The 12,415-nt window shown below is 53.8% G+C and overlaps 1 protein-coding gene across 5 annotated transcripts in view; it reads right to left on the bottom strand.

Annotated features, from left to right (window-relative positions):
* DVL3 (dishevelled segment polarity protein 3) overlaps positions 1-12,415 on the bottom strand; it is a 33,571-nt gene that overhangs the window by 7,840 nt on the left and 13,316 nt on the right. For all 5 annotated transcript variants that reach the window (XM_072867801.1, XM_072867802.1, XM_072867803.1 and 2 more), the window contains exons 2-4: positions 5,006-5,075; positions 1,011-1,132; positions 495-601 (exon numbers count right to left, since the gene is read on the bottom strand). In XM_072867801.1, the coding sequence (XP_072723902.1) occupies positions 495-601; positions 1,011-1,132; positions 5,006-5,075 (299 nt within the window). The remainder of the gene's footprint in view (positions 1-494; positions 602-1,010; positions 1,133-5,005; positions 5,076-12,415) is intronic.

The raw sequence follows: 12,415 nt of genomic DNA, 5'->3' as shown, positions 1-12,415 counted from the left end.
CTGGCCATCAGACAATCCCATCTAGTGCCAGCCGGCTCTGAGTCCACCCTGGCATCAGATCTATCTTCTGTGGGATACCTCTTCTATCACTACAGGATGGGGAAGTGGCTGATGTGCCACTAGGAACAATGCTGCTAAAGTTGTGGAAGACTTGCAACTGGTTCCTTGGCAGAGCAAGGAGCAGCACTGAGTGGCAAGGCTACAGCACACTCTGCTTTTCAACTAAGAAAGATCGAGGCACTGCTGTCTCCTGCTCTTGAGGCTTCCACAGGAGGCATCTCCTTTGCCCCCAAAGGTTTCAACACCAAGCTCTGATGCAACATAGGTGTTAGCTCCTGCCTCCGATGTGAGGCTACAGCCTCAGATCACTGAACAGCCCTTCCAAGCTGGGAAGGTTCTGCAGAGCAGACAGAGCTGCCCCATGTCTGGAGCTGGTGCCCCCACCGTGCCCCAGCCACGCCGTGCAGAGCTCTTTCCGTGTTACCGACACTCACCATGCTCAGGCCCATCTTTCCGACGAGGGCGTTCCCTTTGCGATGACACCACTGAGTCTGTCTCTGTCTCATTGTCCAAGTTTTCCCGACTCCCCCCAGTGTTAGGGCTGCAATGAGATAAAAGAAACAAACATGACCAACAGGGAACAACTTAAGCAGGCTCTCTCTACCTCTATGCTGGTCAGCATGAGCCTCCAGCCATCAGCTGTCTCCTTCTTGAGGGACAGGAGCAGAGGCAGTGGGGAACAACCACAGCACATCTATGAGTGCAAGGCAAGGGACCGGGGGAAGCTGTGCCAGCTCTTTGCCAACTTCCCTGCACTATTTTCAGCATGCCCTTGCTTGTTCAATAATGCAGCTCCACTTCGAATCTGCTCCCAGCCCCATCCTCCTCCCCTCTGGCTGGCTGCGATCCCTGCCAATTTGGGTAGGAGTATCCCAGCCCCTGGTCTGGATTTACAGCAAAATCACTGTGGGTGATCCTCAGAAACCAGGACAGGTGTCCAGGTAACTTACTGGAAAGAGGGGGGCCTGGAGTCTCCAATTCCTCCCGTGCGCTCCATGGAGGGTGGCAGCTCTGTTTGGTTATCGGCACAGACCGAGCCAGCATCTGAATGGGAACCCTCTGCAGACACCAGCTGGAGGGACGAGAGACAGAGAATGAAATGGCTGAGGCACTGGGAAAACATTTACAAGAGTGGCCAAACGAGCTGGCCAAAAGCCTGCCTGGCCCAGCATCTCATCTCTGACGGTGGACAACAGCAGATGCCCAGGAGCGGGTATGGAACAGGCCAAGCATGTAGCAACGTTCCCCCTCAATGCCTTCTCAGACGCCAGCTATTTGTGGCTCAGGAATTCCTGACCCAGCGGTGAAGTCCGGGTCCCTGACAGCCCTGCTTGGAGACTCTGACATCATCTGCACACCCACGCTGCACAATTTTTATGCTCAGGTAACCTTTAGCACGTCCTGTGGCAAGGAGTGGATTCCCCTAGTTCCTCTTACATTGGAAGAGGCAGCTACAAGTCATTTTCTCAATTTTACCAGCCTCTACACCTCTGCCTTCGAGCTGTGGGACCCAGCAGGACTTTCACCTTCCCAGCCCATGATGGGAACTGGGGCTAACAGAGCTCAGGGCTGAGGCTAGCTTTGAAATAGACTCCAAAACATACTTTTTTTTCTAGTTTCCACAAGTACTTTGCAAACTTTCAGCTTGTGCCCAGCTAAGTGGCCTGGGCATAGCCTCCAGCCAACCTCTGGGAAGCTCAGCAGTTTCCCCAGTGCGTAAATTCAATAAAGGGTCAAAACCCGGGAACTATTTATACCAGCCACACTTTGGGGCTGCCCAGGCACACCTACATCTGTGCCTCTGGCTCTACAATAAACCATGAATTTCAGGGCTCAGGGAATGAGGTGGAGCCTCTCCCAGGGGGAATGGGCTTGCCAGTGGGATGAAGTAGAGGATAGCTCAAATGAAGTGAACGGAAAGTGGTTTCCCCAGCATCACTCCCTATCCAGGTTTGTGCTCTGCCCACTTTCAAGCCACATTGAGCAGGGCTAATTTCAATAGGGCCAGGCAGCAAAGCAACAGAAAGCCTCTTCCTTGCAAGAGACATTCAGGGACGCCCAAAGCAGAGGCGACAGGGCCCAGAAAGGAGCTCTCCCCTGGCCAGGGGGCGAGTTCCCAGGGACAGGCTAGAGCTCTCAAGCAAGGGAAGACCAATTTCCATCTCTAAGGACTTTCAAATATGCTCTTCATGTCTGCACCACATCGGTCCCCTGCACAGCATGGGCAAGCAGGGGGGTTGGCTCTCTCCCAGTGTCAGGGAGGGACCGCAGGCCCCAGTGCCTTGATCCACCCCAGACAAAACAGGCTGTGGGTCAGCCTGGAGCCAGTCCAGGGAGGTGAGGAGACCAGGACAGGGGTCAGGTCTCAACCTGTGTACTTGAACCAACTGCCAAGCCATCAGCCATTACAGGAGAGGTCTGATCTAACAGAGGTAAGGGATGTCCCACTGTGAGTCAGGGCAGAAGGATCATGAAACACGGGCTGGAAGGGAGCTGATAGCTGCTGCCCAAACTGTAATGCACAGCATAAATGCAGAGGCAACTCTGCTGCCTGCTGGTGACGGGACCACATGTGCAACATGGAGGCAGGACCAGATGCCAACCCAGGTGCTAGAGGCACAGCCTGTTTACACAGGTCCTGAGCACTTCCCAGCATCACTGATGAAACACAAAGCTGTGCCCTGCCCACCTCGGAGAACTGGGGAAACCACGATAAAGGGGGGGAATGGATTCCACAGATCATCATTAGGGTGGGGGGGAGAGGTCTGCTGCCAGGGAGGCACTGGGAACAGAGAAAGGGATGCAGCCGTGGCAAGGAAGACAGAGCAATCCTGAGGAAGCCACAACGAAGGCAGCAGACAGGGCAGAGAACACCCTGGGGTGCCAAAAGCTGCAGAGCCCGTCCCACGAGCCCCAGGACAAGCCCAACGGCTCCTGCTCTCACAACTGTCTAACCAGCTTGTCTCACACTCGGCTCAGCTTCCCTCCCTCCAGCACGCCCCAGGCACATGCCCGGCTCTGCTCCCAGCACCTTCCCAGTGACTTGTCTTCCCAGGATACATCCCACTCCCTGAGAGCCACATCCTTGTTCTGGCAGCCACTGCCTGGGAGCACAGGTGAGAAGAGATGCTAGAAGGGGCCAGCATTGCCTAGGGAGAAGTCATATAACACTCTATGCTTGAAGATCTCAAGGCAAGACCAGGCAAATAGATCTGGACGGAGGGAAATAGCTGCAGGCAGCTGTCAAACAGCACTGAGGAGAGGAGAAGGGGTGTTCCCGAGCAGGGGGACTGATGCTGCCTTTCTCTAACACTCCCGGGGCTGGGATTTCCTCCAGGGAAGGTTTTGATAACCACCCTGCACTTTTCCTGCCTCTTGCACTGTCAGGAAATATTCACTTGGATCCAAGCCCCCGTCTTTCCCTCTAGCTAAAATTAGTACCAAGTTCCTAAAATAGCCTCATCCCAGCCCGTCTGGCAGAAGCAGCAAAGCAAGTGCTCCCCCCTCCAGCCCCCAAACCACCCACGGACAAGGAGACTCTCAGCAGGGATAGAAAAAGGGATCATCAGCTGTGTATAAAGGTCTCTGACGCTGCCGTCACCCTTTGTGCGCAAGAGCTGGTAGCGGTGCTAACTCCAGGCACATTTGCCCCACAAGAAGCCAGCACACCAGAGCAGCAGCGCAGTGCCCCGGTCAGATCAGATGGAGCTGCACCCGGTTCACGCCACTCACACTGAGCAACCAGAGAGTCCCTACAAGGAAAGCCAGCAGCTGCATGGACGTGTGGACCACAAGCTAAAGCACGCCAGGTAAAAAAAGAGCAATGGAAAGGGTTCGGAGACTCAGGGACTCCCCACAGAGCAGGTGAAAACAAACAGCAGCTGGAAAGGGAGAGGTGGGGAGATGTCTCAGGCAGATGCAGCAGCGGGAGAGCCGGAGGGGCTGTTTTCCGAAGGCCCGGCTAACCGCTAGAGGGAGGACGGCAGGCGTCCGGCCGCCGGGCCTGTCGGCTCTTTGTGTGGGAGCCCAGCGCACCCTCTCCTCCCGGTGCAGGACCCCAGCCTGCGCGCTGCTCCCCTGGCCAGCGGCCCAGCAGGAGCCAGCCTGGCAGCAGGGTGCCCGCCCGGTCCTGTCACCCCTGCCCTCCCTCCCAAAACGCAGTTGCTTCATGGCCCCCAGACGAGGCCTAGCTGTTTGGTGCAGGAATAGAAGAAGCATTAGGTTCGACCTAGCCTGATTTGCTGAGGATTTTCACTGTTTAGGGGCTAATCTGGTGGCCTTTGGAAAAAGGCATTTGGGTCTTGGTTCTGCTCCTGGCATGGATCCACACACCCTCATCAGCCCAAACTGCAGCTCAGCAGAGGGGAAAAAGGGATGACGGGCTATGGAGACTGAATACCCCTCCTCCCCCCGTCCTCCCCAAAAAAAGGGTCCCCTTGGGGGCGGAAGGAGGCATGCAGGCAAGGGACAGAGCATGTGCATGGCATGGCACAGAGGGAGAAACTTGTCCTGCAGCTGCCCAGGCAGTACCTTTAGTCTTCAGGGCAGTCAAATCCAGTCCGCTTCACCAGCACTAAAGTCACTTAAGCCCTTTGCGCCAGTCACCGGAGCAGGACTTTCCTTGGAAAGCTGACCCTGCCGTAGGGGCACATGGGTTACACTGCGGACAGGCTGGGACCGTCACCTCTGCCAGGCATCAGCGACCGCGAGCTCTCCACAGAGGCATCCCACATCTTCCCCGGCACGGGGAACCCAGCACCACGCAGCCCCCCTCTCCAGTTGAGGGACTGGAGCGTGGTAATCCAGCTCATCAGCTTCATTAGCAGTCAGCACTTCAACAGTAGGGAGCAATTCCCGTGCCTTACTTGGCACTATGCAGTCAAAGAGTGGTTTTCAGAGAGAGCAGAAACAGACAGCGAGATACCGAAGCAAAGGGCTTGCTTACCCACGACACCACCCGGCCGTTGAAGCAGGGAAGCTTGGCATTGTCATCGGAGATTTCTTCTTTCACCACCCTGCAGAGGGGAGAGGAGGCAGTCAAGGCTGGGTCCAGGACTCCGGAGGAAAAGGAGACTTTCCCAGGCAGGTGTTTGCACCCAACAACAGGCAGCCCAGGCCCAGGCTTGGGGATGGGGCAGGGAGAGGACTGGCAGCTCCCTCCTGCTGCCAGGCTACAGCTTCCTATGCCCACAGCCATGACTGGCAGGTTGGAGAGAAGACAAGGGCAGAGCAGGCTCTCCCATGTGCACCCAGCTGTTTTATCCCGATTCACATTTTAATCAGTCCAAAAAAAATCTCAGATGCACATTTCCACCAGTTTGCTTATTTCTAATGAAATCCACCGGTTCGCTTACTTCTAAAGAAAATACATAATTTAAATCTCTTTATAATGATCTGAAAGAATCACAACCTATGCCAGAGATTTCTAATAGATGAAAGTGAAAGACATTAAACATGCTGCCTCCCAAATGTTATTGTTGCCTTTTAATTATGTACATAATATTTCAACATCACTTCAAGCTTCATAGTTGTGCTACAATGTCATGTTCCCGCATTACACAAACAGCTACTTTATTATCAGTCTTCACAGTGGAGGGAGCCCTGACAAATTTTTTTCCCCAACAGTAAAAACATCAGTTTTCTTTGGAGAGAAAATTTATTATTTCTAAATATCACCAGGCACCTAAATACTTTTTCCACAGTGAGTCTGCAATCAAAACAACTTGTAAATTCACCAGATTCAATTAATACCATCTCTGATAAATCAAATTTAATGGCAAAACAGGATTTAACAAGCTCATTTTTTTTCCACTCAATGACAACATTTTAAGGACTCTTATTTAATACAAAGACATCTTACAAGTAGTTTGTGATATTAATTTCCCCTTCCAAGCTATATCTAAGGTAGCTTGACACATATTGTGCTTAAAAAAATAAGGTAGTAACTAAACAGTGAATAAATTACATTTGGGGGGAAAAAAGAATCCAACAGAAAAAGAACAAAAGAACGAATGTGAAACCAAAGGAAATTATGTATTAAAAGAAGTAGCTTACAAGTAACTAACAGAGTACACAGAGGTGGGATCCCATCAACAGCTCTGAAGGGTCCCTAAGCCAGTTCCCAACTCACAGAGAATTGAAGAGGATGCAAGTGTGGGACGCGGAGCTGTGACCCATTGCCCCAGACCGCCACACACTTCAGGCACTGCCATCGAGTTGCAGCACGCTGCGGCTCGGAGAAACAGGTACTCTGGGCTCCTGGCTGTGCTCCCTGGTGTGCCAACAGCTGCCCAAACGGTCACTGAAAACAGGATGGCAAGGCTCGCCAACACTCACAAGGCAACAGCAAAAGGCAAATGAACAGTGCTGGGAGACCAAAACCCGGGGAGCAGGCTCACTCCACCCTGCCAGCCACACTGGTTGCTCCAGTGTCATGCACGCTCAGCAAAGGGCTGTCCCACAGGGTGAAAGGCAGCACGTTGCCACGTCTTTGCTGGCAGCTGGCACTCATGATCCCTGCCCCAAACTGGAGAGCCAGCAAAGGGACTGGACAAATGCTACCCATCCCCAGAAGGCACAGATGAGGTGGTCACGGTTTGAGCAGTCTAATCCACTCCGAGGATGTGCGTTAATTCCTCTTGCACAGATGGAGAAGCAGGAAAAAGCAGGAAAGAGCAGTGAGGATGGATTAAAACCCATCTGGCTTAATGCTTCTTCAGCATGCCCTGTGCCAGCCCCTGCAGCCCAGGACAAGTATCAAACACAGGCAGTCTTCCCCAGGACCCGTCCTCTTCGGTGCCCACGCCAACCCTTTCCAATGCAGGCAAGTTGTTGTCTCCTCACTTCCAAGCACACACATACGCACCCTGGCCTGGCTGTACTAGCATCCATTCATACTGTCGCCAGCAGCCTGGACTTCATCCAATTCCTAGAGAGAACTTCAGGCAGAGCCAATTTTCAGTGCTGCGTGCTGCCTGCTCAGGGACACAGAGCCCTGCCTGTGGGTGAAGGGACAGGGTGATATATTTGCAGGGTCAAGGTGACCAACCGCTAAGCACAAATGAACTGTTCCACTTTCAGTGGGGACAGAGGAAACCAAACCCCCAAGACCCCCCACCCACCCTCAACTGCAACGTGCGATGGAGAACAAGCTCCTTCTGTCCTGAGAGCTGGTCCCTTGTCACTCCTATTACGCTGCTGCTGCCCCAGACATCCCAGGGGTCAGCTCCACCCCGGAGCAGTTTTCTCCTTCCTTCCCCAGCCACTACGTTATTTATCGCTATTTATCACCCAGATGCCAGAGCACAATGGATTGTATATTTAGACTCTACAGAGCACAAACTGATAGTGTTGGAGTCAGGCACATGCCAAGCAGGAATATCTCCACAGCCCTGCTCACGTCTGTCATCCCTTGCACCGTCCCAGCTATTTGTGCCCGCATTCCTCTCCAGCCTCAGCCCTGAGCTGCAGCCTTCCTCCCCCCACCTCTCACCACTCTCTTCAAGTCACACTTCTCACACGAACAAGACCGCAGGTTCACGTCAGAAGCCACCAACCGAGCAGCCTCTGGGGGAGCTGTGAGCGGTGCCACGTTTCTCCTCCGCGGTTGCATGGGGAGGCAGCCATGAGATGAAACTGTCCTGTGGATGTGCTGGGAGGGAAAACCATCCTGTGAGTGTGCTGGGAAGAGCCCCCAGCTGATGGGGTTTGAACCCGGGAATCCTGAAAGAGCATACCCAGAAGGACCTCAGGCTCTCTCGGTTCTCTAAAAGCCTTTCCTTTTGGCAGGAGCCACCACAGCCCAGGGAAAACATCTGCCCAAGGCTGATTTCAAAGGGACTGCTTTTAGTTTACCATCCATCAGGGCAACCCGGTTTCAGATTTTCCCATGTTTAAAGTCCTGCTGGGGGCTGGGCACAACATGGCTGGGAACGGTGGCCAGGAAAAACCCCTTCTATGGAGAGGCAGCCTGAGCCTTGCCCAGGCGAGCGTGGGTCCAGCCCCCTCAGCGCTGCTGCTCTGCCTGGAGAATCGCCCAGCAGAACAGGCGCTCGCTGGCCCCCGTCCTGTCCCCGGGGCCGGCCGACATGCTGCAGCCAAGCTGCAGGCCCAGCGCTCCCCAGCACTCATCTGCCTTGAATTTTCCAACAAAGAGACCTGCGGGAGGGAGGAAGGAGGGAGGGAGGGTTACAGGGGAGGCAGGCCGAGTGGGCGGATGATTCAACCGCCATCCCCAGCGACACGGGGAGGAGGAGGAGGAGGAGGAGACGAGGCTCTGGCTGCCGCAGGAGCCCGGCTGGGGTGTGCAGAGGGGGCTGCCAGGGCTGACACAAGCAGCACATCTGCTCCTATGCAGCTGGGGGAGGGGAAGGGGCAGCCCCGGCAGCAGGGAGGGAAGCGGAGGAAACCCAGCTCCAACCCTGGCTCCATCCCTACCCTCCCACCGCCTTCTCCGGAAGAGCCGGCAGACCCTCTCCCCACGGCCTGGGAAGATGCCACGCTCCCAGCTTCCCTCTTGCTCGCTGCCAGCAGGAGCAGCCGGCAGCCTGGAACAAGGATGCAGAGGCAGGCGAGGGACAGGCGGGCAGACGCTGCCTTCTCCGGGGAGCCCCAGCCCGGCTCAGGAAATTAGAGGGTATTTTATATCACAGAGTCACGTCCTAGGAATGAAGGGAAGGTGGGGAACAAGAGAGCGTGCACAGGAGAGAAAGGAGGCCATAAAACCCAAGCCTTGGAGACGGCTGTGCCGTGTCAGAGACCCCGGGCTGTGCAGCCGTTACCAGCGCAGCTGCTGCACTCCCAGCCTCCCCATTTCCCCTCAGTGGCCTCCAGCCCGGGCGAGGCTGCGGATACAAGGGAGTTTCTAGCTTCAGCCAGCTCTGGTCTCTCCTGAGCGGGACCCGCCAACCACAGCGGGGTCCCAGCGAAGAACTCGGATGGAGTAACGCGGGCCCAGGGAAAGAAGAAATCCAAGAGGCACTGACAAAGGCTCCGGCAGGAGGATTTGAACCTCAGATGCGGATGCAAGCTGGAGCTCAGCGGCAATCGCTGCCATCTCTGGCAGTCCCGTCCCCCAACGTACCTATCTAAGGGCTTGCAATGGGGAGGATACTCAGAGAGAAGCAATCACAGGACGCGGCAGTGATCAGAAAAGCTGAATCTGGAGGTGGGGGGGGCCAGTACCAAGAAGGGAGGTGAGGGAAGGGGACCCCTCAAGCGTGTTAGACAGCTTGATGGCCAGGATGAAAAGGAGTCTTATTAGGGGAGGTGCAAAGATTGAGAAAACAATTGAGCAGTGACAATTTCACAGTAAAAAGATGAAAAGCTAGTAGAGCAGATGAAAAAAAGTAAGATCTTTTCCTTAATTTTGTTCAATTATTGAGAGGAAAGACCTTCACAGAACAGCAACATTTTTTCCAACATTGCAAAGCCCAGAAATTCAATGTTAAACGTAATCGTCTATTACAACCCCCCAAAGGTGCACAGATTAGGTAGGTCACTCCTCTGACCTTAACAACCCCCATCTCCTACAGCCCACAGAACCATGAAAAAAGAAAAAAAAAAAAAAAAAATCAAACATAATCCATCAGGAAACGTTTCTACCCAATAGCACAAGCTTCAGGGATTTACACACCAGAAATGTGATCTAATTTTCAAGACCTTTAGCACACACCCCTTAGGGCAGGGATGTCTTGTCGCCAAATGATTGTATAGATTAATAATGCTGCAGAGCAAAAGGAAGCACCTTCATGTGTTACTATCCAAATGTGAGCACCTCCTAGCTCTAGAGCAAAATCCTCCTCCCTTCTGCAAAATCAAATGCTGGGGCCACAGGGACGAGCTCTGCAGCCATTTCACCAGAAGAGAAAATTAGACAGGGCAATTCTCCAACAGAGTTGGGATTTTTGGATGGGAAATACTTGCCTGTTAGACTAAGCCCAGACATGACACGTGTGCTTCCCATGGGGGTACAATCCCCCCAAGGGCTACAGGCCCAACCAAAGAGTACACACATGTATCGGCGAGACCTTGGGCTTCGCAGGCAAACAGCACGCATCAAACAGGATTAGAGGATTTGAGTTGTCTGTCTCCATAAGCCAGGGCATTCTTCGGGTCTTCCTCACTGTATTTTTACCTCCTGTGCAAGGAGGAGGAGTACACAGGGTACAAATTGCATGGTGCACTGGGGTGAGAAGGGCTCTCTGAGTGTAAACAGAAACCATCACTCTCCCATTTAATTTCCCTCCTGAGCCTCCAGACAGGGTATTCTCTACTGCTCCTCTATGCTGTAGCACAGGGTAAAAAAGGAAACACAGATTTGTGGGTGGTTTAGCTCTGTCAGACCCTCTTCCCCAGAGGAGCTGCTGTCCTCCCATCTGTCCCTGCACCCTGTGTGAATGTGAGCTCCCCTGCAGCACTGTCTTTACCTGGGGTCTTTTTTAAGAATGAAGCAGCACAAACCAGCTGTCCTGCTAACACAACAGTAACACAGCTCTGCATTCGAGCAGGAGAGGCCACCTCTGCTCTCCTAACAGATCACAGGAGCTTTACAAGGATTCCTCGGGGAGCAGGTCACCCCATTTCAAGCTACTATCCACTCTCCTCAGAAGCGGGGACATCGTGCCCATGAGTGAAAGCACAAGAACAGCCTCTTTCGTTTTCAGGCTGTAATCTCTACAGCCTCCCTCAACCGCGCTCACCGCTGCTGCCCCACAGCCTCCCCGTGCACCACACAGCTTGCTGTGCTTTCCCCCCCACAGTCACTCAGGCAGGGGCTGAACAGACATCTAAGATGGCAACTGTTCTCACCAAGAACCCCTCATCAACACATTTGCAACCGCTCCACTGGACATCCACCAGGACAACCACAGCCCCGCTGTCCAGGAGGTGCTTGGCACCAGCTGGACCTGTGCTCAGTCCTACAGGCATCACTGGGTGGGAGATGACAGAGGACAGACCTTCTGTTCATCTAGTCCAAAGACTGGAAAAGAAATGGCATTTAGGAACGAGCCACCCGACCTCACAGGCCTGCCCAGGAGCAGCACTTATCAAAGCAAACCTACAGCAAAGCCTGATTTCGAAGTGAGCCCAAGAGCCCTGGTGGCCCCTCCCTCCTTGATCTCCAGAGTGACCATCTGGCTGCAGCATCGCTCTGCAAACAAGCCCAACAGGCCTGTCCTCCGACTGGGAGGAGGAAGCTGCACGGGGACTGCAGGAGGCACCTCCACACTAATTAATCCCGCCCTGCCCAAGCGATGCTTCCAACCCCCAGGAGGACATTTAGAGACATCATCAAAGGAAGCATTCTCCAGGCCCCCAAAGGTTCAGTGACACTTTCAGTCTCTTTGAATTGGAAATCAGGACAAACGGGAACTCCCAGCGGAAGCCCAGCCACGATCTTCACCCTGGTAGCTCAGTTTCAGCTCCTCAACTCTAAGAGCTTGCATGGCCCAACACAAGGATACAAGTGCAGGGACTCATCGTGAGAAAGAAAGATTTGAGGTTAAACATCTGCAGAAATGACCTTCAGGGAACAGAGACATCCACAGACATAGCAGTGACCAAAAGCTGGCCTTGTATTTGAGGTGGGATAGGAAACAGGCCCAGAGGCCTCAGCTGAACAGAGACATGTGTATGAAATGGTAAAATCCCGATGCAGTTGCTATGGTTCATATATATGTTGAGAGATGGCAAGCAAACCGGAGCAGGTTTGGTCTGCTGTGACGCTTAGCTCCATCTGGGTACGGATGGTGGGAAGAGCCCACAATGCAGAGCTGCAACACAGCAGCTCCTGCCAACAAAGAGAATGAGACTGTGCAGAGAGGTGGAACAAGGGTTTACCCAGCTACTGCAGGTAGCAAAGCACAAAGGGCGCAACATCTCATCAAGAAGTTCCTGGAAGAGGTGTCTGGGCCCCACAGGGAATTCCTTGCCATTCTCCACAGAAGTCACCCACCCCTCTCTAGACCAGCTCCCTTGCAATACCCAGGGACTTCACACCAGTTAAGACGACTGAGGAGCTGCAAAGGGCTCCAAGGACTGCTGGGGGGACGTTAGCACATATGCAACAGGCAAGGGAGAGGGACACGATGTCTGGGAAGGCTCTGCACGCACCATGAGGAAGGTAGGACCAGGCCTTCCTTTTCTGGCCCTCAGCTGAGGGACGCCAAGTCAGTCCTGCTTTTTCTTAACAGCAGGCGAGGCTCCTGCCAAGAAAGCGCTGCTGCTGTGGAATGTGCTGGGCCAGCAGTACAGCTCATTCCTGGAAAAGCATCAACTCAGCGGGAGAGCAAGGAGAGGAGAAGAGGGGGAAAATGGGAAGAGGGGGAGGGTGGGAAACAAAGTCTGAAAGCTT

Source organism: Ciconia boyciana, chromosome 7, assembly GCF_034638445.1.
Source record: "Ciconia boyciana chromosome 7, ASM3463844v1, whole genome shotgun sequence".
Classification (NCBI taxonomy): domain Eukaryota; kingdom Metazoa; phylum Chordata; class Aves; order Ciconiiformes; family Ciconiidae; genus Ciconia; species Ciconia boyciana.
Note: the sequence above shows the minus strand (reverse complement) of the source record. Positions and strands in the feature narration are given on the sequence as shown.